General features: G+C 45.7%; 1 protein-coding gene across 2 annotated transcripts in view; it reads left to right on the top strand.

The window, feature by feature from the left end:
• Positions 1-25,244, top strand: part of LOC138292723 (verrucotoxin subunit beta-like) — a 329,410-nt gene extending 304,166 nt beyond the window's left edge. For both annotated transcript variants that reach the window (XM_069231459.1, XM_069231458.1), the window contains exon 4: positions 24,957-25,244. In XM_069231459.1, the coding sequence (XP_069087560.1) occupies positions 24,957-24,994 (38 nt within the window). In that variant the 3' untranslated portion in view covers positions 24,995-25,244. The remainder of the gene's footprint in view (positions 1-24,956) is intronic.
• The last annotated feature ends 285 nt before the right edge of the window (positions 25,245-25,529 follow it).

Here is a 25,529-nt window from a genome sequence, read left to right as displayed (position 1 = left end):
TGAACACAATAGGAGCCTCTTTTTAACGCCTGCACTTAGCAGGCAAATCAAAAATGCCAATAAAAGTGGTGCAAAGGAATCTTATAGACTTCCTTTGCATCATTTTTATGACACATCCCCCCCCCCAGCGCCGGAACACCCCCCTTGCATACATTTTGCCTGCCACAGGCAGATTCTGGCACAAGGCGTTACAAAGTGGTGCCTTGCAAGCATTGCGCCACTTTGTAAATATGGTGCAGCGTATTTGCCCTCCCAACGCCACTTTAGGGTCAAAATAATGACACTAATGTGGCTTTGGAATGGCACTAGGCCACCATAAATCTGGGCCCATGTGTGCACAGCTGGCCTGGGGGAAAGTGTAAAGAACTTCCATGGATCAGTTGAGCTACACCACAAGCTTCCTGGGTGCCTTTTGTGGGAAGAAAGGGTTTAGAATGGTAGTGAGGGCCATATACTGACCATCAGACGCTGTAAAGGTTAGACCCTGCCATCATGTGACTGTCTGCACCCCTCTCTTCTCACACACTGCTGTAATCACCTTATGCCTTTGCACAGAACATTGCACCAGGTTACTTGCTTTACTAGACTGATCGTTGCACAATACAGGTCACCTATTACTAGAGCACACATTTTACTAGATTACACATAATCTGCATTACGTAGCAGACTGCATGTTACCGGACTACATTATATTGCACACTGTACTATACAACGCACCGAATTACACAACATATAGTACTAGAGTGCACACTTGCAAAAAGATCAGGAATCGGAAGTATGAAACTGCACTTTATGAAAGCCCCCAGTCAGTAGCTGGCTGCAGCTATAACTGAGCAATGATGAATCTTTCAAAAGTAATCACATGAAGGCAAGAGACAAGGAAGATGCTAAACATGGAACACAGGAATCACATACTAACCTATCAGTCACAGGTAAACATATTGTGAATACAGCGCAGCCCTGTGTTTCAAAACTGGTTCAGCGCAGTGATGCTGATTTTGGCAATGAACCGCGCTGCGCCAGTTCCTCATAAATGGGGCCCTTAGGGGCAGATTTATGGAATGTGGCGCTGCACCGAGTGCAGCGCCACTTTCCCGGCGTCCCTTAGCATCCCCCTATCACCACCATGTGTGCATTGTATTTAAAATAACGGTGCACCATGGCACTGGGTAGGGGGCAATAGCATAATTTTTCATGACGCTATTTATGTACTCTGCAGGAGAAGCACCACAATGCTGGCGCTACTCCTGCAGAGTACATAGGGGCCCATTCTAAAGAATGGAAGTCCCCTTTTAATGCCTGTCCGGAGCAGGCGTTAAAAGTGGAGAAAAAAATGGCGCAAGAAAATCTCATAGATTTCGTTGTGCCTTTTTTTGCCCCCCCTAACGGGGGAATGCCCCCTTTACATACATTATGCCTAGCGCAGGCATAATGTAGTGCAAAGGGTTACAGAGTGGCACAATTAATGCATTGCGCCACTCTTTAAATACGGCACAGGGATTTCGGCCTTGTTGGGCCACATTAACCTCATAAATAATTATGTTGATGTGGTGCAAGGTGGTGCTAGAGGAGTATACATTTTCTCCTTAGTATCCTGCTCTGACTTATGTGGCCAACCCACATCTCCCATCCTCAAACCCCTACTTGATGTATTGGCCATCTGTTTTTTCCTACTGTTCTTGTTTGACTTGAACCCAGTCTCCTACTTTGAGATCTAATTCTTGAGCTCTTCTATTGGTGTCGGCATATCGCTTCATCTTATTCTTTTACTGCTTATCTTTATCCGGTTGTTCTTTGTGCTCTCTGACTAGACTCAGTGTCAAACCGATCCTCCTCCTGGGTATCCTCATGCATGCCTCTCTCAATAACATGATGGTTCTCCGGTTGTGCTATGAGATGTATTCCTGTATGCGCTCAGTACCTCATGTAAGGTCAACTGCACTTCTTGTCTATTGGGTTGTTGAACCGTTTTCTTCATGGTGGTCATAAGCTACTCCACCATCCCTTTGGCCTAAGGTCACAGTGGGATGGCCTTGCAATGTTGGAAGTTCTGGTGGGCTTCAAATGTCACAGATTCATGTCTGTTGAATATGACATTAAACCCCACTGCATGCCCAAGTCGAATTTAATGTCACCATTACCAAAATGCCACTTTTAGAAAGTTGCCACTCTGTGACCTAGTTTGTCCAGTGGACTCACACTGTCACTGGCCATCAGACAGCTTTCTGCCTGCTTGAGGAGCAATGTGAACAACTCCCAGGCATAGGAACAATAGCAGCCTGCTATAGGGCAAGGTGTTACCTCCCCTTCACAGGAAGCCACTCAGGGGGTTAGCCCAAAAGGCAAGCTTCAAAGGTGAAGCTGTCTTTGGAGGCAAATGGCAGACACACTCTTGAAGGGGCTGTCCTTTGTTCAGAGAGGCTGATGGCAAGAACAGAGAGCGGAGACCAGTGCCCAAACCTGTTTTCCCATGAGCATGTAGCCTCCAGGTAACCACACCTCTAGTGTGGACTACCAAGCTCCTAACATTTGAGGAAGGATCTTGACATCTTGAGAGAGGGCAGAATAGTGCACTCTGGGATTGCTAGATTCCACACAAAGCCGGAAAGCTATCACCAAGAGGGAGGGGACCTGGTAGCCCATTGGCTATTGACCCCATCATCCCTTAGTGCACATTCTGAGCATAAATATGGCACTTCTGGCACCCTGAACCTCAGATCATGCTGAAACTAGAGGAAGGACCGAAGAAGGGCTGCCCTGCTGATCCTTGGTCTTGGGAAAGAGAGGCTGCACCATCTGCATAAACTGCACTTATTGCAACTTCAGCTAGTAAAGAGAGGACTGTGCCTGTAGCTCTAGTTTGGGGAAAACTAACTCCCACGCCCCAGACCAAAGAAGTGACTCCAAGGGTCTGTTGGCTGACCCCTTGGAACCAGCACCAGGGCCAACAAAGCTGAAGTAGCCCAAATCGGTAAGTCAGGAGCCACTTCGGAAGAATCACCACTGGGCACCCCAAAAGGCTGATCCTCAATAGTCAAAAGTTGCACCCGAGTCAGCTGGACCCGGGAGCGTCATCTGAGTCCAGATTGTTCGCCTAAGAGGGACACCAGCCTTCACCAAAGGATATTGCTGGGACTGCTGTGTATGGAAACCATACTCCAGCTGCAGCAGGCCTTCTACTGTCTTAAAGAGGACTTTGAATGTCCCAGCACTCCATGGCAAAGGTCTTGCTGGGTCCTAGTGTCATGCCGTGCTATATATGGCATCCCACGCAGAGAGCGAGGAAGGGTGACACAAGGTTGCAATGACACGCTGTTACTTTAAGGAAAAGGGAAAACACTAAAACTACTAAGATACATTATGAGACAGACAGTAATAGACAGCACACGTTACTAGACTGGACACTACTGCACCACACAATTTACTAGACAGATTTCTGGATTAGATAGCATAATATACTAGAGAACACATTGAGAGTGCACCACTATCATTTCCCACCACACGTTTACTTTGCATGAACCAGACATTATTGGTATAATAGTGCAACAGTTACTGTACCATATGTGTGTAGTCGAGCTTGATTTTATATACTTAAAAGTTACGATATTAGGAGTGTTTTTATTTGATGATTGGATATGTTTGACAACTTTCTATGTCTTTTTCAAACCAATATAAAAAAAACACCTGTATTTACTCAGACTGTCCAAGTTTCAGTAATTTATCAACCTTTTTTGCATTAAGGGCTTAGCTTAGTTCTGACTTTACTTTACGTAAAGGCAGCAGAAATCATGAGCAGGCCTTCCCTTTTTGGTTCCAGGAACCGATCCCCTCAGGGTATCTACCATACTGTTCTAAAGAACTTAGAAATATTAAAAAAAGAAAATAATAGTTCCAATGGAACAAAATACTAAAATTATGATGGACTGAATAAATATTGTACAATACTAGAATGAATGATTGACTTTTCCAGATATGAAAAATTCACAATGGGATTAAGTTATGTAGCCAAGAATTGGTCCCATAACTCGACCATCCTAAGATTAGATGTGGTCCTTTATGACATGCAGAAGTTACCAACATGTCTTGGTGAACAAAAGAAAATAATCTCAGACATGTATACATACCATTTAGATAAAGTAAACCAAACCATTAAGGAATTTTTATGATTTGTTCTTACATTAGACTTTATAATAAGAAGAAGACATATATATGTGTGTGCACTCAAATTATTACACAAAAGCCATTCCTGGCCAGAACGAAGTTTGCTATCACAAACACATTGTTAAATTTTTTCGGAACTGTCTAATGACCTAAGAATCAAAAGAACTCATGTTGCACACTTAGAGATAATGTCACCTTCATCAATTACACTTCAGATTAACGAACACCGCCCCACCCAATATAGTACTATGGAAAAAGAGACAGTGCTATGAAGAAATGAGATAACCATCTGTGCTGACATTAGAACCAGCTATTAAAAAACAAGAAAACAGTACATACTATGAAAGCTGGTTATTACAAGACATTTAAAGCAATACCCATGTTTAATTTATCTGCCCAAGTATTATCTGACACTGAAATTCACCTGTTGACCCAGGAACTTTCCTCATCTCAACCCACATAAATTAAAAACTCCCCAACCCCCCCCAGGCCAAGTGAATTACTTTGCTGGCCAACAGGAGAATAAAAGGTCCCCCCATACAATAAAGCTATTAACAGTGTTTCATTAAGTTCCTGGGAAGGCAAGGGGTACGGAGGAAATCTGCATGTGTTAACTAACTCCTCGCAGTGCTCCTGGTTTAAGCAAGCCCACAGAAGCAGAGGGGGGATGACAGACTCTGACTCGAAACACAGGAGGGGTCCCCCTTTGAAATTTTGGTGAGAAGGGATTAGGCAGCTGAGGCTCAGAGGGAAGGTCTTTCCATATACACTCAAAATCACCATTTTAAAATGTCTCAGAATGCTGTGCAGTAGTGCTGGGGTAGGGGTGGAGTGATGATTGTCCTCATAAGACTGGCCAGAGTTATCTGGCTTCTAGAAATTTCACCCTCACTTAAACACCCATGCACAAAGGAGAGACACTTGAAAAGACACTGAACATGGGAATACGATGCTGGAATAGTGACCTGCTGGATGGAGAAGTCACCTGATCCTACTGAGAATATGGACTGGAAGACTTTGACACCCAGGACTAGGATGGGTCTCTCATAGGGTCAGTGGCGCGGACCCCCTTATGCCTCCAGAAGAACAGTTTGGGAAGTGGACCTGCTGTGGCATCCTGCATGTTTCCCTGGCACTTCTGTGAACTGGCCTCAGATTCTGCTGACAAACAGATGCCCTGCAAGTAGCCAGGAGCCTGTGAGGCACAGGGACTGCAGCAGGGAGGGTGTGCTGCTTGTTGGCTCTGGAGGGGCTGCTGAAAACATCCCCAAACAGAGGAGAGCAGCTGAGGCTTAGGCTAAGAACATGTCTGGCAAGGAAGCAGCAAAATCAAACTCCCCCCAAAAAACTAAGATTTGTAGGACAGAAGTTCAGAAGAGAGTGTTCCTGGTGGCTAGAGCTGGTCACATGCAGTAAAATAAGACCAAAATGATGTGAATCAGAAAAATTACAGTTGCAAGTTTGGTCCCCCTAAGAGGCCAGAGCAGGAAATGGAGCACATAGCGCTCTGCTGCAAAACCTACAATTCCTCCCATGAAGGACTAGTCCCCGGGCGTCCACACATCCTCATTTCATTAAATATAATTGGGGAGAGAGCATGTATAGGGCCACAAACCTCATTTCACAGGGTCTACCACAATTAGCAATGTCCCTGGAGACCCCATCCCCCCAGGAGCAAAGAAAATCAATAATCTTGTCTTATTGATAATGACACCCATTTGTGTTGTGATGTAGTATAGGTGGGTGGACGATTGTAATGAGGGCTTTAGGGCTTGCTGTGTGTGTGAAATGTCCTGAGGGTCTCACCAGAGCTATTTTCATCTACCCATTTGTACATATTTGTAATTTAATGTGTAGTGTTTGGTAGTGTGTGTGTAATAAAAGTTTCCTTTTTATAAGAAAAGGCACTAATTGGACAATAACTTATTGGGTGTTGTTGCGTACTAGCGAGCTTTGTGTGCTAACCCACACTGTCTTTCCTGAGTAGACCTTGGGCTGCTCTGCTTTACTACCCTGACTAAGTAATCTAATACAATGAAGTACTTGGTTCCCAGTAAAGATAAATTTGTGGACTTATTCCTTGCCAACTAATAACCCAGGCCGTCATTATGACTTTGGCGGTCTTTTCTTAAGACCGCCGCAGCCACGGGCGGCAGGAGACTGCCAGTGCTGGAGGTCTTCCGCCCGCCATAATATGGGTACTGCCAGATTTCCGCCACACTGTGGGCGGAAATCCAGCAGTATCCGTGTTGGCGGACGGAGGCTGGGCAGTGCTACCACCTGCACCGCCCCACGAGAAGGACGGTGCCAGATGTATTATGACCATTAATACAGCCTGGCGGTGTTCTTCTGGCGGGGTGCAGCCTGCGGTAGCAGTGCCCCTTCCCATTCTCTGCCAGACGACCTCCTCGCCGGACAAGGTAAGTCAGGCGTCTGACAGGGGTGTGAGGTGGGAGGGGGTGTTGTGTGTGAGTGTGTGGTGTCTGCGTGTGTGTATGAAGGAGTGTGTGCATGTGTAAATATGTCTGTGAGTGTTGTGGTGTATGCATGGTTGTATGCATGTGAGTGAATGTGTGTATGAATGTTGCAGTGAGTGCGTGTCTGCATGTCAGTGTGTGTGAGTATGCATGTGAGCATGTTAGTGTGGATGTGTGCCTGAATGCGTGAATATGTGTGAGTGAATGTGTGTATGGATGAGTGTGAGTGAATGCATGTATGGATGTGTGTGAGTGGATGCGTGTCTGGAAGTGGAGGTGAATGGGTGTATGTGTTGTGCGTGTGGGTGTGTGGGTGCATGTATGTTGGTAGGGTTGGTGGGGGTGCTGTGACTGTAGGGGGATCAGGTGATTGCTGGGGGGGTGTGGGGCACTGTGACTTTAGGGGGGGGTCAGGTGATTGCTGGGGGGGGTGGGGGAGCCATCTCCCGGTGACAGGGAATTATTTCCCTGTCACCGGTAGCCCTACCACTGCGGAAACCATGGCGGTAGGCAGGCTCATAATGCCGCTGGTGCTCTTCTATGGACAGCCGGGTCGGAGAAGAACATCTCCGACTAATCGGTTTATACCGCCATGGTGGTATGAGTGGAGATGTGGGGGTTGGCAGCGGCCAACCCGCCACTCTCATAATGTGGTGGGTATACACTACCTGCCTGTTGCCGGTGATACCGCCACATTAACCCTGGTAGTCATAATGAGGACACCAGTGTCTTATATTTGATAACAGAAATAAAATGTACATATTTATTTGAAGCATTACATTGAATTCTTTGTGCAAACATAAGCACTATGTGCCACCACATGTATTTGAACTATATCCAGCATCAAACCCAAAGCTTAAGCCCTGCAGTGCCCGTGGCTACATGTCACTCAGCCAGTCACCCCACCTTTTCCCAACTCGTCATAGAGTTGCATGCATTGCGCCACTTTGTAAATTTGGCACCGCGATTTTTGCCTCGTTGGGCCACATTAGTGTAAAACAAATGACGCTAATCTGGTGCAAGGAGGCGCTAAGGGCTCTTAAATATGCTCCTGAGTGAGTCGGCGTGACATTGTGGGAGTCATAATGAGTGGGACTGAGTAAGAGTAAGTGGAACTGATTGAGTATGAGCGAGTCATAGTGAAATTGAGTGAATCTGAGTGCGAGGGACTGAGGGCCGTATTTATACTTTTTGGCGCACAACTGCGCCAACGCAGTTGTGCGTAAAAAAATTTAACGCCGGCTAACGCCATTCCAAAGCGCCATGCGGGCACCTTATGGAATGACGTTAGCCGGCGGAGCTGCCTGGTGTGCGTAAAAAAAAATGACTTACACCAGGCAGCGCCGGCGTAGGGGAAAATGGAGCTTGGGCGCCAAAAAATGGGGCAAGTCAGGCTGAGGCAAAATTTTCGCCTCAACCCGATTAGCGCCATTTTTTTTTACTCCCAACCCCCATTGAAATGACTCCTGTCTTAGCAAAGACAGGAGTCATGCCCCCTTGCCCAATGGCCATGCCCAGGGGACTTATGTCCCCTGGGCATGGTCATTGGGCATAGTGGCATGTAGGGGGGCACAAATCAGGCCCCCCTATGCCACAACAAAAAAATAAAATACTTACCTGAACTTATCTTAAGTTCCCTGGGATGGGTCCCTCCATCCTTGGGCGTCCTCCTGGGGTGGGCAAGGGTGGCAGGGAGTGTCCCTGGGGGCATGGGAGGGCACCTTTGGGATCCTTCCGAGCCCACAGGTCCCTTAACGCCTGCCCTGACCAGGCGTTAAAAAATGACGCTAAAGCAGCTGGACGTCATTTTTTTTTACCCGCCTACTCCCGGGCGTCATTTTTGCCCGGGAGTGTATATACGGCGCACATGCCTCGGAGTCATTTTTTAGACGGGAACGCCTACCTTGCATATCATTAACGCAAGGAAGGTGTCCACGCTAAAAAATGACGCAAACTCCAAGATCTTTGGCGCTAGACGGGTCTAACGCCAAAGTATAAATATGGAGTTAGTTTTGCGTCGGATTTGCGTAAACAAAAACGACGCAAATCCGGCGCAAACAGAGTATAAATATGCCCCTGAGTGAATAAGGGAGAATGAGGTGAGAATGAGTGAGACTGAGTGAGATTGAATGAAACTGAGTGAAACTAAGTGAGACTAAGTGAGTCAGAGTGAGATTGAGTTAATCAGAATCACTTAGAATAAGTGGGATTGAGTGTGCCCGAGTGAGAATGGGCAAACTGTATGACTCAATGAAACTAAGTGAGAGTGTGTAAAAGTAACTGATGACTAAGTCCGTGTGAGAATAAGTGAGAGATAAAGACTGAGTGCTGCAAGTGTGATCGAACCCTTCGAACCCTCCAAGTAAGTGAGCCAGTCACATTCACTGAAATTCAAGACAAGGATTATGCCCCACCACTTTTAATGGGCACCAGTCACCACTGTTCCTTTGGGAGTTTTGAGAGCTCTGTTAATACTAAGAAGAGAGGACTTGCATTTTACAATGGAATAGAACTACTGCACCACTGGCAACTGACAGCAATACACCATGCTGAACTGCAAGCTACATAAGAATAAAATCCCCCCATCTAGACAACTTAAAGGATAAGTTGCTATTTTGGCTATTTCTCAGCTTACTCTACATTGCAATTTCAATGAACATTATTTTTGCAAAGCCAAAACTTTGATGACCCCACTGGTCGAAAGAGTACACTCATAGACTTGTGAAGAGGCTATGAGAAGGGTGCAGGACCTCAAAAAGAAACATTTTTCACCAGTAAGAGATAAGAATCATGAATTTAAACTTGTAAGCAGAAGCACATTTGGCACACTAAGTAATCAATAGAGAAAATTATACTCTGAATTTGAAATATTTTGAAAACTCAGCCACTCAAAATTAATTTGCCTCTTTTTAAAATTCATGTACATATTTTGTGCACACTTACAAAGGTCTTCCAGCTCACACAGCCATCAATTAAGCAGAGGACAGGCGAAAGACAACAGAGCAATACAAATCTGTGCATTACTTGGCTTGCACAATTATAAATAAATCTATTTATTTTTTCATTTTGCATGGGTCATGTACCATGGGGCATATTTATACTCCGTTTGCGCCGAATTTGCGTCGTTTTTTTCGACGCAAATTCGGCGCAAAACTAACACCATATTTATACTTTGGCTTTAGACGCGTCTAGCGCCAAAGTATGAGGAATGAGCGTCATTTTTTTGCGTGAACGCCTTCCTTGCGTTAATGAGATGCAAGGTAGGCGTTCCGGTCTAAAAAAATGACAGCGACGCAAATGCGTCGTATTTATACTCCCGGGCAAAAATCACGCCCGGGAGTGGGCGGGGCAAAAAACCCTGCATTTGCGCCTCTTTTTAACGCCTGGGTCAGGGCAGGCGTTAAGGGACCTGTGGGCTCAAAATGAGCCCACAGCTGCCCTCCCATGCCCCCAGGGACCCCCCCTGCCACCCTTGCCCACCCCAGGAGGACAACCAAGGATGGAGGGACCCATCCCAGGGACATTCAGGTAAGTTCAGGTAAGTATAATTTTTTTTTTTTATATATATTTTTGGCATAGGGGGGCCTGATTTGTGCCCCCCTACATGCCACAATGCCCAATGACCATGCCCAGGGGACATAAGTCCCCTGGGCATGGCCACTGGGCAAGGGGCATGACTCCTGTCTTTACTAAGACAGGAGTCATGTAAATGGCGTCTGGGCGTCGTTAAAAATGGTGCAAATCGGGTGGAGGCGATTTTTTTGCCTCAACCTGACTTGCCCCATTTTAGGACGCCCTAACGCCATTTTCCCCAACGCCGGCGCTGCCTGGTGTACGTGGTTTTTTTCCACGCACACCAGGCAGCGCCGGTCTGCTAGCGCCGGCTAACGCCATTCAATAAATACGGCGCCCGCATGGCGCTTCAGAATGGCGTTAGCCGGCGCTAAACTTTTTGACGCTAAACTGCGTTAGCGCAGTTTAGCGTCAAAAAGTATAAATACGGGCCCAAGTATTTTGACAAAAAAGTTAGCTCCAATATGGCAACTGTTTTGACAAAAACGTTATCTGTTGTTTTGAATGCCAATGCCAAAAAATGTACTTGGCTAAACTAGGCAGAAAATCAAGCATATAATGTAACAACATCAGTCAAAGATTTGGCATAATATACAAAACACTCTTCGACAGTCTAACATGGAAAGGCTACTGATTGTTCGAGTTGTGATGAACAATAGAGGCACTCGCGTAGATAGGACCATGTCCCTCAAAGGGAATAAGTGCCTCATTATGAGTTTGCCGGTCGGACCGACAGATGGCGGTCTTCCAGACTTCCGTATTATGAGTTACACAGGCAGGACTGCCGACTTCCAACAAAAAAAGGCAGACCGGCAGTGCCACGGAATGCTGGAAATAGATGGTCAGACCTCCAGAACTGATAGCCCAGCAACTAACCACTGACCGTATTACAAGTCCAAAGTCACAGTGGCGGACACCCATGGCGGTCAGCCAATGGCACTCCAAACGTCATCTGCACACATCCAGCATACTTCTCTCAGTAGGAAAATAAAATTTGTGGTAGAGGATAGTTGACAGAGTCAATGCTGTAGATATCACCCTGGGCACAAGGGAGGACATCAGAGAGAGGTGGAACAACCTCAGGAGTAAGGTGCGTTCCATGGTCTCTAGGCACCAGCTGCAGGTCAAGAAGACTGGTGGGTGATCTCCCAGTGGCCCATTACAACTCACTACCTGGGAGGAGAATGTCTTGGCCATCCTGGATCCTCCGGTATGACAGGGACACCTGGGGGAGTGGAGTCTGGTAAGTCACAACACTAAAAAATGTCACATAAATGCTATGTCATGCAAGCTCACAGCACACCTTTTACCATTTTTACTGTGACTGCACTCACCAGCCCGGTGTCCACCAGTCCAAAGACCTCTATTTTGTGACTCACATATGAAGTATACTCACTGGGGGAGATGATTAATGTATAGTGTGTGTAGTACAGGGACTGATATGACTACAGCTTCCAGCAGACACTGTTCCTGTCAATGAAACCACCAGCACAGTGTTTCCTCCTCCAAATACCCTTGTTTGTCAACTTCTTATTGTGGTGTACTCACGTGGGATGAGAATAAATGTATGGTATATGTAGTACAGGCCCTAACTGGACTGTTGGTGCCAGGAGGGCCTGTGAATATAATTCCAAACACCAGCCCAGTGGACAATTGCCCATATACACCTGTGTAGACAGTCCCAATTGAAATTCACTCACACTGGAGGATAACATTTGTCAGGTATATGTAGTACAGGGACAGATAGGACTGCAACTCCCAGCAGGCACTGTTCCACCAACCTCAGCCACCAGACCAGTGCCCTACCGCCAATATACACCTGTGTCTCAACTCCCTATTGAAGGTTACTCACCTGGGAGGATACCATATGTGACGTGTATATCGGACAGGGAGTTACACGACTACAATTCACAGGAGGCTCCCTTACTGTCACTCCAAACACTAGTCCAGTGTCCTCTTCTCCAAACACCCATGGTGGGAAATCACACGTGAAGTGTACTCACCTGAGGGGATGCCATTTCGCAAGTGTATGAAGTAGAGAGAGTGACATGACTGCTAAGGCCAGAAGGCTCTGTCTCACCAAATACAAACATGCCTTGTGTTCTCATGCCTAAATACCCCTGTGCCATAACTCTCAAATAAAGTTCACTCACCTGGGAGGTTTACTTTTGTATACTGTGTGTAGTATATGCAGTAACATGACTGCAACTCCCAGGCCGTTGTTCACATGTCCAAAGACCCCTGTCTGGCATCTCACAATTGTAGTAGGCCCACCTGGGAGGATAACATCTGCAACTCCCAGCAGGCATTGTTACAATGATTGTTCACACCAGCAGAGTGTTCTGTTCTCCAAATACTTCTGTTTTAAACTCACCATTGAAGTGTACACACTTGTGAGGGAACATTTGTATAGTGTGTGTAGTACAGGGATTGACATGATTGCTAAGGCCATGAATCCTGTGTTTGTACTTCCAAAAACCAGCCTAGTGTACATTTTTCAGAATACCCCTGTTTAGTCAGTCCCAATTGAAGTTTACTCTCCTGGGAGAACAACATTTGTCAAGTGTGTGTAGTACAGGGACTGACAGGACTGCTAAGGCCAGGATGGCCTGTGTATGTAATTAAAAAAGGCCTGTGTATGTAATTAAAAAACCAGAACAGTGTGCACTTGCCCAAATACACCTGTCAGTCAAATCTCAATTGAAGTGTGCCTTCCATGGGGAGAACATAGGTTAAATGTGTGTGTATTAGAGTGAGTGACATAACTACAACTACCAGCAGGCCCTGTATTTGTAACTCCAAACATCTGCACAGTGTTCTCGTCTCCAAAACACCACTGGATGTTGCTTCCCAAATGAAGTCCACTCACCTGGGGGGATAACATTTGTCTACTGTGGGGACTTAGAGGGAGTGATCTGAATAACAAACCCAATGGGTCCTGTATTGCTAACTACAATCACCAGCCCAGTGTCCACTTTCCCCAATGCATCTGTAAGTGAACTCCCAAAGGAAGTTTACTCACCTGGGAGAATAACATTTGGCTAGTGTTGGGAAGTAGAGAGAGTGACCTGACTGCAGCTCTTTGGAGGTACTGTTCAAGTGACTCCAAATAGCTGAACAGTGGTCACTTGTCCAAAACACTTGACTGATCACTCTCAAATGACATTTACTCACCTGGGAGAGACCAGGATACAAGTTGTGATCAATTCAGAGATATGGCTGGCCACCTAGCTCTATCTTGAACTGCTAAGCCAAGATTAAACAATTGAGGACAGGAAGGACACCTTACCCAGTGTACAACATAAATGATCCACAAGGTCTCAAGGTTCCTCACCAGAATGGTATTGGCAGCAGACACATTCACAATGCACTGATCAGATGATGTCTCTAATCACTTATACAGCCCAAGTGACAATGAACTCCCAAATTCAGCAGCTATTTGAAGTCATTGCAATTGGCATATTTCACAAATGTTAGGTCAATACAACCAATACCACTGGTACCTGTCACAATAGGAAAAGCTAACTAGAAGGTCTATGCTAAATTTCATTGTAAACTTCTGGAGGTACATGTCACAATACAACCAGCAAAATTGTACCTTTCACATCAACAGGTCAAACTACCACTATGCACACAGGGGCCACTAAAAGACTGCTACAACCCCTATGGATGAAGCCCTCAGTGATGACAACACTCCTGTACATCTGGATGTGAAGGGCGGTTCTGGCCCATCTGGACAACATGGTCAGACTCAAACAGTGACTCACACTGTGCCCACATATAGACCTCCCAGCCTGGTTGCATCAAGCTCACAGGCAGCCATTCGCACCACAACCTGTGTACTGAGCACTGTGGCAACCATCTTGTGCCCCCCAGTCCAGGATCCAGAGTCACATCACTACACCTTGGACAATGATGGTTCTGTAACCAGTAGTAGGGGGCACCCTGTGGCAAGGGCAAAAGACCATGGAGGTAGGGTGCGTGAGAGGGATGCTGTGGGCCAACAGGCTGTGGGTACTAGGGATGCCCCTGGCCAGGACACCATCAGCAAAGTCTTGAGAGTCTATCAAGAGTCCCAAGGCATGAAGGGCCAGGTAGTTGCCAAACTCCGGGAGATCAAGCAGCTGCAGTGGGACATGCATAAGGGAATACTTCAAAAGCGGGAGGCCACAAAGCCATCTTGGCCTCCCTAGCAGGGGTGTTCAGGGAGATTAGCAGTGCCCTAATCAGGGATCATGAGCAACACCATACCCCTTCCTTTGGCCAAGCAACACCAGGCCCTTCATCGTCGGTGCCAGTCACTGGTAGGGAGGCCTTGTCAGGGGAAGAACCCGAAACAGACCCCCTGCCTCTGTAGCAGCAGTTCCCACCCCATGCAAAACAGGACATCCAGCTAAGAATACAGGAGGTGCAGATGGCAAGACAATGACCTCTGCCAGCAAGTAACCTCTTCCAGAATGAACTCAATTAATACCACCTATCACAAAGTATGTGATTGCTTGCTTCTGTTACAATTATTGTTATGTAGAGATGTAAGACCATATGAAGCAAATGAGGAAGACACAAGATACTAATGCAAGGAGGGATGTGTAACAGGTACACTGTCCTGCTAAGGATTACTAACAACACACATACACACATTGCTACATTTGTCTGGTCACACCAAACATTTTATCTCACTGTCCAGCACATAGGCTGCAAAAGAAGTCGAGAATGTCAAAGCCAAGAATGGGTTACTCATATGGTGTCAAGGTAGATATATCAAGCTAAAGACCTCCAGACCACTGAAGGAATGGCCTTGTCAGACATTGTCCTGTAGAATAGGCAAACAGAGAAGTAGCTAATGTCACCAGCTTGAGCCTTATGACATACCACACCAAAGTAATCCAACATAACATTAAGCAAGGTACAGGCAGAGGGCAGTACAACAGTCCCTGATCACAGGTGCATCATACTCCAATGACCATGTATCTGGTGGTATGACCCAAACCTATGTCAGTGTTGTAGCACAGGTGCTGTGGCCTGCAATGATGAAACACATCTACAGCTACAGACATGTCACACAAGAAGAGTGTTTAGCCTACCTGAAGGGTGAATGCCTGGCTTGCAATTGATGACAACATATTTCAGGCCCACATATTCACATACCTGATGCAATTGGCCCAACACAGCTCAAAAAATCAAGTACATTGTGTTCTTCAGACCGTCCACCTACACAATGACCAGACTGCCTTGGAACAGGTTCTCCTACACCCCAAATCTGTTACCTAAATCACCTGGAACAGCCAATGTCCACTTCACATGTCAGAACAGCATCATATACCTGTCATTGTCACAACTCTGAAATGCCCACATGAGGATGTCAGGGTGAAGGTTCCTGTATAAAGACAAAACAAGGAGTATAGACTTGATAACATGCCTACCTCACAAATCACATAGCAGGCATATGGAAATGAGGTTACATTGTAATGAGACTGACACAGACAAAGCAGCTACATCAAAATGGGGCTATGTCAAGGGCTAACTTTTCAAACACACTTTGGATGTATGTTGGATACCATTAGCCCCTCATTTGTCTTGGAAAATCACTCTACTCCACACATTCTAAAAACTACAGTCCTTTGTATGGTCACAGTCATTACATCACATGATATACTTACACTCAAGAAAAGTAGTTATTGATGAGATCTTGCCGCAAGTCAACTCCTTCCTCTTTACCGCTGTCATCCTTACTTTACATTTCAGGAGGCTCACCCGGTGGCACTGCAGGCCCCCACTCCTCCAGGATGTATGGGATATTCCTCAGCAGGGCAATGTTGTGGAGCATGCAGCAGGCCACAATGATATTACACACTTTTCCGGGTGAGTAGAGGGGGGCTCCACCGGTGCAGTCAAGACCCTAAATCTGGCCTTCTGGAGCCCAAAAGCATGCTCCACTACCCGCCTTGTTCTTTCTTGGGCTTTATTAAAGCGGCCATCCCCCAGCATAGTAGGATTCCTTAGTGGCGTCAACAACTAAGGACAGTTTGGATATGCAGAGTCTCCTGTTAAGGAATGGGACATATGTGCAACTATGAGTCCCTATTATCAGATTTGTTGCACCAGACATTGCACACACACAAAGAGGACAGAGGTGACTTACTAACCAGCCAGGCCCTCTCTTGGTACAGTTGTGAACACAGCTGGGGGATTGTACTGTTCTACATGATGAAGGCATCATGGACTGAACCAGGATAAAGGGGCACAGACCTGTGAGATGTAGAGATCCGCCAAACAGACAATTTGGGCATTGATGGATTAGAAGTTATTCGGGTTGCAGTATACCTGTTCATTGACATGCGGTCTGACCAAGCCAACATGTGTGCCATCAATTGTGCCAACAACGTGTAGGATGCATGAAAAACCATAAAAGTCAGCCTTCAAATGCACTAAATCCTCACGTCGGGGAAACTGGATGCAGCTGTCCATGTGTTTCAGCATTGCTGAGAGGACATCCTTCGACACCAGACTGAACATAGGTTGTGACATTCCACAAGATTGGGCCACTGTATGTTGGAAGGACCCTGTGGCTAGGAAGCGCAACACTGACATGACTTGTACAGTGGGTGGTACACTGGATGGACAACTAATAGCTGGCATCAGATCTGGCTCCAACTGATGACATAAGACCACTATTGTTTGCCAATTCAGACGGTACAGCAGGATGATGAGGCATTCTTCCATGGTCTGAAGGTCTGGCAGTGGACAGTAGACCGGTGGTTGACTCATCCTCCCTCTCCCTGAGTCCGGACATTAGCCATTGTGACCACATAAAAATACATGAGGCATGTCAAGGATTACATGTGACATGACAATTTTGAATGGCTGGACAGGGCAAACAATACACATCACACCTGCTCAAAACACAAGGGTCACATGTTAACCCCATGGTTTACCACACATATACATATATACACGTCATGTATCAGGAATGAAAGCAACATTGTGCATCACAGATGCCACTCGGAATGTGACAGGATGTCCTGAGTGCAAATAAGACCTTCGACGGGGGTTGACTGTGCCCATATGTAAATTGCTATACGTAGCCAACAACATACTAAAATGGTGTCAGAAAAAGGGGATATCTGGATCCCAGTTTTTAGCCAGTAGTTATTTATTAAGTACTCCCTCCTGTTCTAACACGACAGGGGGTCGAGTCCGCCCTGGTGGCATTATTCCTACCATGGTGGGTAGAGGAAGCAGAGTATGAAGCATGACACTATTAGGTGTGTGAGGCTTCCTCTTCCATAAAATGAATGACTCCCTTTTTCTTTTTCTTTTTCTTCCCCTTATGGACAAAAGAAAGCACTAAAGAACCCCAAAGAGCGGGTCATGTAAAAAACCTCAATCAGGTATACTTTGATGAGCAGTCATATTTAATTTTGTTGATTCTCTGCTTGGAAGGGGGATGTGGCTGCTCTGTATTTTCCCCTTTCTATTAATTTTGCATGATTGAAGTCAGATTTGTAGGAACAACATAACCATAGAACATGAGCTGGTTTTAGTGCCCAAAACACCGTTATATGAGGTGTGACGCAGTTTACAACTCAATTTTTCACTTTATTGGCCTCTAAATGGCGGCTGCCTGACCAACTCCATTGGACATTAGAAAAAGCCTGCAACCGCCGGCGGGAGTCGTCATGGCGGTAGGTGGAAACAACCGCAGCGGACACAGCCATAGGCTAACATTGTTGCCAATGGTGGTCTTGAGCCAGTGGCTGTGTCTGCCGGCGGTGACGACCATGTACCTGGTGGACATGACCGCCATGTTCTGGAAAATGTCTCACTTGACTCCTAACACTGCTGCCAGCCAGACCTACACTACCAAGCTGCTGTGTACCACCTCTGAGAGCAATCATGCCACGTCCTGCAAGTGATAAGGCCCCAGCCTTCATACAAGAGGAGCTGGAGAGGCTGGTTACAGAGGTCCTATCGCTGTATGGACAGCTCTATGGTGCACCAGAGGAGCAGGTAAGTGCCTCATGTTCACAGTTTTCTCTTTACTTAACCATCCTTTCCCTCCTCACAGGCTAGAATGTGCCCATGTGTGCCAGAATGGATACTTGTGTGTCTGTTGTTGCAGTCTGTGTGACATCAATAGGAGAGTTAATGTGGAGTTATTGGTGGCCAGTGTCATATGTTAAGTGCAGTCACATTGTGTAGGTTCTGTGTACTGTGCTCCCTGAACCAACTTGGGTTAGGTGCACCTGACTAGGTAAGGTTACATCACAGCCATCCACTGACATCTATTTCATCAAGATTGCTAAATATGTGAGACAATATGTATGTGCATGTCAGCATGAGCTGAGTATGCATATTGTATGTGTTAAGTGTGAAGAATGTGAGCTATGTGCATGTTGCCAGAGGGTTACCTCAGACTTCTGCCCTGGGTAGCCTGTTTTTGGAAGATATGACATCACTCTCTCTGCCCTTTAGGTTGCCACACACACCACATGCAAAATTGCTGTTGGCTACATGATGTACTGCTATGCATGTGATGGGAATGTAGTGTAATGTAGGTTAAGTCTGCTCTGTCTGCAGAGACCACAGGTTATCTCCCAGTATGTGCTACAGTGCAGGTTGGGGTGTAATCAATGTGGCTATACAACTGTGGCACAGTGCCCACTTCCTGTACCCCAGAGGATCTTGTCTTGTAACCATTATGAGGCTATCTTTTGATACAGTGCACAGAATGTCTTATTCCTTTGATGTGATTTTTAATGTGTACAGGGGTGAGTTACTGCTCTGTGATAGATGTACCCTTGTTATCAGTGTCAATGTGTCTCTCTGACAGGTCCCTTACTCCCACAGCCCTATTGTCATATCCCCACAGTTCATATATGTCCTGTGCAGGCTCATTGCATGACAGACATTTCCACAGTGCAGAGTATGTGGATTCCTGGAAGGCGATGATATGTGACTCAGTAGCTTCGTCTCATAGTCGAAAAGTGGACAATGCATGTCTTTGTTGTAGGATGCCATCTCAGTAGGAGGGACACGTGTCCAAAAGAGGGTTCTGTGGTACAGGTACATAGCACAGAATCCCACCCCCTGAAATGGCATGAGCCTGCATTTTTCATTGCAAAGCTCCACACTGGGACTCGTTAGACAATTTCTGTACCCAGCATGCCAGCCCCTCATTTTTACTTGTATGTTGTATGACTCTGTACTCTGCCAGTGGCCTGTAGGGAATGTATGCCAAATAACATTCTCACAGAGTGTGTATATGTAGGTTCATTTATGTCTAAGGAGTCTACCGTTCAGAAACCACCAAGGTGTGAAGTGCCTAATGGTGTCTCACATCTCACTCAGGTTGCTACAGCATGTCCCTAAAGATGTCAGTAAGCCTGCCTAGTCATTTTAGTACCTGAGCAGGGTGGTGTGTTGTCCTTTGAGATTGGCAAATGTATCTCTGTAGTCATAGCACTGTACTTACTGGCTTGTATATTCCACACTTGGGGAATATAGGCAAAATGGTGAAGACCAAGCTTGATGTTTTTGACATGTATGTAATGGAACAGGTGTACATGATCTCTTGATACATCTTTTACATCCATGCAGGTCAACACCCATCAAAAGAAAGGGATATGGAGAGCCATCACCCAGAAGGCGCAGACCCTGGTGGTTCAAAGCCGGTGGAGTGCCCACTGCAGAAAAGGGTGAGAGGACCTGAGACGCTGGGCCCGGAAGATAATGGAGTGGTCAGCTCGGGTGGGCCTCCCAATGTGTGCGGGGTACCCATCAGACAATGACCCCCCTAATGGCTCGCATCTTGGCAGTGGCCTATCTGGAGCTTGATGGGTGTTTGAGGGCAGCACAGCAGCCACAAGGGGATGAGTACATGGCATATTCCTGCCTGTCACCTTGTCTAGTGAATGAGTGAGGGTCTTACAGCTCCCCCTGATATTTAGGGACTGGGCCATGTGTCACCCAGTAGATGAGAGATTCTTTTTGTTGACATGTCATCTGTTTCATACTGATGTGCATTTGTCTATTGTACCAGGGACCTAGGACTGCACTGAGTGGGAATCTCAAACCACTAGGTTTGACAGGTCCAAATATGGCTGTGTATCAATCATGTACTGTTCGCTGTTGTTGTGTGTGTATTTTCTTTGCAACAGACCACTACTCCTCAGTTTTCCAGGCCAAAGGTAGGCAGGTAATTGATCACTGTCCTCAGCCATGTGTGTGTGTGTAAATGTGTATGTTGGCATCTGCTATGCAGAAGCTTGTTTTCTTCAGTGTCTGATGATTTCTGGTGCGTCACTGTAGTCTGTAATGTGAAGGTGTCCAACATACATGTGACAGGGCTTACATTTTAGTTTGTATTCAGCTAGGGATCACTACATTCCATTGTACGTGTGGACTGTCCATTGTCATGATTTATGTGCTATCACTGTTGCTAACATTTCACGTGCCTACATGCAAGCATGTGTCCCTTTCCCTTCAGTGTATATATGTGAGCTGCGCTTTCATGCATGGTCATACTATATGGATGGGATGATGTCTTTACTCCCACACAGATATTTGTGCATGGCAACCTGTATGTGGGATAAGCCATTTACAATGGGGCTGCATATCATGTTGAGCCACATACACGAATTGTGTCACCAATGCCTATTGGCTGACACATACCCTCACGCGTCTTAACAAATCATTTGGCATGTACAACTGCAGTAGCAATTAGGGATGTGACAGGTAGACCTAGAGTTAAGAGCCACAATGTGAATATCTATGCCGTTGATGTGGCATCATGTTGATGAGTGCACTGCACATGGGTCATGGTTAAGGTGTGTGCCCTGACTGTTGGCAGGCTTTATGGAGTGACTTGCAACTATGTTTCAGTCACATGTGTTGGGTACTAACACAGACAGACATCTGTGTTGGCCATAGAAAAATGGGGATAGTGGTATAGCTTCCCAATAAGCAACCAGTTAAGAGCCTCCTACAAGTCCTTGCAACATCTGCGTCTCTCCAACATGCCAAGAACTAATGGCTCCTACTGAAGCATTCAGAGCTTATCATTGTAATAGGTGCTAGACAGTAGTGGTGATCACCATAGGGCTTGCTGATTCATGGTGTTGTGTTTTTAGTGGACACCTCTCCCTGACATCTTGCACATGATGTCTACAGTGTTTATTTACATGCCTCATGTGTGGCCTATCTGCGCAACATCAGTGATAGCTCCTTGACTCTACTGGGATAGATGTCATTTGGTGTGACATAAGTATTTCCTGTAACCTTCTCCAGGCTATTGTACTTTTGTTATCAACATGGCTTAATTTGAGGGCATCACTTATTTCTGCTGGCTCCTTATGTATGTGACAAATAGATAAATGCATGCCCTTCTGTAGGAAATATGGGAATACATTTGGCATTGGCCTATTTTTATGTGACAACAGGTAACTAAGGTCTGCTCCATGGCGAAAACTCTTGGGGACGAAGAGGTCTCCTACTAGTTCAATGTTAACAGTGATCTCACAACTTCAGGCATGCAATTGTAATTTTCATAGGTCCTGAATTTCCTGTGGTAATCTGTTGACAGTTCATATGGTATGGCACATTTATGAGCCACTTAGGTGTAGTTTTTTGCTGGGGCCTACTTGACATCATGGTAATATTTGCTAATCAGAGCTGTTGTTCAAGTGTGTTCATGGACATGTGATGACCCTATTGTTGTTTGTCTTTGCAGCATCTGCACCAGGAGATGAAAGAGACGGGGCTAAGCCGAGTGGAGCAGCATCTGGCCACGGGACCTCGGGACAAGAGAAAACTGACCCAGCGGCTTTAAGGGCGAGGGGAGTGCCACTGGGGCGGCAGGTTCAACATCATCATCTTCATCATCAAATTATTTCTCCAATGGCCACTCCCTGGTGATGGCAGACCCATTGGGCAAACCCCTTGTACCATCCTTGTACGCCACCCCTGTTCTATAACCATCCTCCCTGTTACCCTTGCTGCCCTTAGTGAGGAGGCTAGTGACCTCCTGAGAAGTATCTGTGTGGGTCATTCAGCTATCATGAATGTCATCCACGGATTGGCGACCCAAATGCAATAAACAAACGCGTTCCTGTAAGGCATTCATGGTGCAATGTCTGGCCTCAGAGATCTTTTCTGGCTCTGGCCTTCACACTGACGGCAGCCAGTCTCCTCCACCTTTCGTCTCCCCTCCAACTCCCTCTTTCCAGTCAAAACCCCCCCTTCCTCTACCTACCCAAAGCACACAAACAGATCCACAGACATGCACCTCAACAGACAAAAGGAACCATACAAACACAAGCACCACAAAACACGCCGGCACACACTCAAACAACATCCACCCACAGACAGAGCAACACTCACAACTTCCCAGGACACCTACCACTCCCAGCATCACATACACAACATCAAGCATACCTACAGACAGAACCACAACAGTCACTGACACAGCCACCACACCCATCCTACCCGCAGACACCACTCCAGCAGACCCCCAGACATCCACCGCAAGCACCATTCCTGCATACACCACAACTATAGACACACATACATCCACCACATCCACCATACATGCAGTCACCACCCCAACAGACACCCACCCACCACGGCATCCCCCATCACCTCCACCCCCCTAAGCTCAAGATACATAAACGCCCTCACTCACCCACCCAATAGACACCCACCACACACAAGCATACCTCCCATAAGCACACACCCACGACACCCACACCTATACAGCCTACAACCACTCCAAATCCCGACCCCCTGCTGCCGAGCATCCCCGTGGCCCTAAAAAACTTTTTTTTTATTTGACCTCAACCTTACCCCTGTTTCCTCAACCCACCTATCCCAAACCCAAGCGGCACCCACCCAGCTGCCAGCCCAATCCTGCCACCTCCAAGGCCTCCCCTGGCCCTCCTGCAAGCACCCATACCTCTCCTCCACCAAATAGAAGCCCACCCCTCCCAAGAAGAAGACCACCCCTCCCAAACCCAAGTCCCCCTCCCAAACCTGACTTCCCAACCCCCAGATAATCCCTGAGATATCTGCTTGCCCCATTGATGCCCCTTCCTGTGGAGGTTCCATGGCAGTTGGGAGTCAAGTTTGACACAGCCCTGTGCTACTTTTGCAATATTTATATGGACTGGCCAATGGTCTTTGGACTTCACTGTTCATGGTTAATAAACCTGAACAGTTGTGTGTTTTGGGGTATACATTTGTCCTGCATTTCCTTTTCTAGCTTAATGTTGTTCCTGAGTGACTTGTGTTGTGTGGCTACAGTTGTGTGTGTTTGAGCCTCCTTGCTGCTCCGTTTTCTGTTATTTGCATTATCTGACTTTGAGGGCATTGCTGGTGATCCTCCTATATTAAGGAAAGGGCCCCTTTGGAAAATGCAGGCCACAGGACTGCTGCGAAAATATTGCTGTTGTGACCCTTGCCAATTCACCTACCCAAGGGCTGCAAACCAACAAATCCAGGTCACTTCCGGTTTTGCAACCTCAATATAGGGCACTTAAACATAAAAGTAAGATTCTTTTCACACTACAAGTATAGGCTTGAAACATTTCGACCATCATATGGGTTAATGGATAATTTCCTTTTTCCCCTTATTTTTCTGTTCTATTCAGTGAGTGCAGGAATATTATTTCCCTTGTCATGCCTTATTTTGTTTTTTAACCTTGACATAGTCCCTTCAGGGAATATTAAACGTAGATGTTTTAGGGCCTATAGTCAGTTTTAATGCACACTTGCCATTCCTTCACAGCCTCTACTTGCAGGACCAAGTCTATTCCTGTACCCATCAATGGCACTCATCAAAAGATCTCCGGTAAAGAGCCCCCTTGTGGGACCCGTTGACACAACGTAGAGCAGGTCCAATGATGAAGCATGACATATTTGGGTGTGTGGGCCTCTTGCTTCTAAACACAATAGTGCCCAGTTTATCTGTAGCAAGAAGGGTCTAATTGAGGCCTTCTGTTTAAGAACAGTGTACTTATAAGTATTGCAGACCATATAAGCGATTCTGGATGTGGCATCAAGCATCATAGAAATCATTAAGCCTTGGCACCAGGACCTATTAATTCCTTTTGACTTTTTAAAAATGTATGGGTACTTATTGTCTATTTACAGAATTGCTAAGCTTGCAAAAATGTGTATGTCTTTAGACATATTTATGAAAGTGCCTGATATACAAGGTTAGCATTGTGCCTTCTGATTTGCATAAGTATGCTAAATTATATGACTGTCTTGTCGCCTTCCACAATATCAGTACAGTGATTCTTGACCACACTTCGACTCAGAACGCGTTTGTTTCCTCATCGAGTTTAGCATCTGTATGTGGGGCTTCTCACATGTAAATATATCTGATTTCAAATGATACTTTCCCAGTGCATAAAATCACATCCCTATTTATTGTTGTATCTATAGTGTAGCTAGACTGTGTTTTGTAGGAGACTCTCATTCCTTCTCAGCGGGTTTTGGTTCAGCATTTAGAGAACTCAGTAAGTATGCTGACTGGAGAATACGCATTTTTAATATGCACTAGTAAACTATGATTTCCTCTTTTTGGCATACTCCCTCCATCTTTTTTATATGTTTTCGCAAGTCTCCTGAATATTTGTGGTTTATCTATTTAAGGCTGGTGGGATGCATAATAATGTACTCACATCTGCATAGAAAATTGATGTGCACCTGTGGTAAAATTGTTTTATTTTAAATCATTCGTAGGTATGTGGAGGACACCGCACTTTTGTACTTTGTGCTGAGGATGGTCCCATTGATTAATCTTGCAGGACCGAAATTCCGACATGAATGGCTGACCTTGCACGTATACCATTATAATCTAATGCCACACTTGCATTTTGGACTGGTTATAGAACTTTGGTGTAAAACGGCAATCAGCTATTGAATTATATGATCATATTGTGTCTTCATTATATGTTTCTATTGTTTCTTTATTGTTTGCTTTACAATATTCAGTGTCTTTTATTCATACTGATATAAAATAAAGCCTCTTTTTATTCATATAACCTAAGCCTTAGTAATATATTTAAGATTATTTCATTAAGTGCATTTAGGGATTTGAGTTGTTGCTCTATAAAACAGTATAAATACATATCTTAAAAGATTATTCTCAGCAATCAAATATATGTTATATACTCAGCATTCTCCAATATCTCTTTAGCACTGCTGAAACCATGTGTATATTTATGGCCAGATTTATCAAGGTTTCATGCAAAGCAACACAACAAGACAACTTGCTGCCATATTTTACAGTACATGGTGCATTCCTGTCCTCTC

The sequence above is a fragment of the Pleurodeles waltl genome, chromosome 4_2, assembly GCF_031143425.1.
Source record: "Pleurodeles waltl isolate 20211129_DDA chromosome 4_2, aPleWal1.hap1.20221129, whole genome shotgun sequence".
NCBI classification, from domain to species: Eukaryota; Metazoa; Chordata; class Amphibia; order Caudata; family Salamandridae; genus Pleurodeles; species Pleurodeles waltl.
The sequence above is the reverse complement of the archived record's forward strand: the minus strand, read 5'-3'. Positions and strand labels throughout refer to the sequence as shown.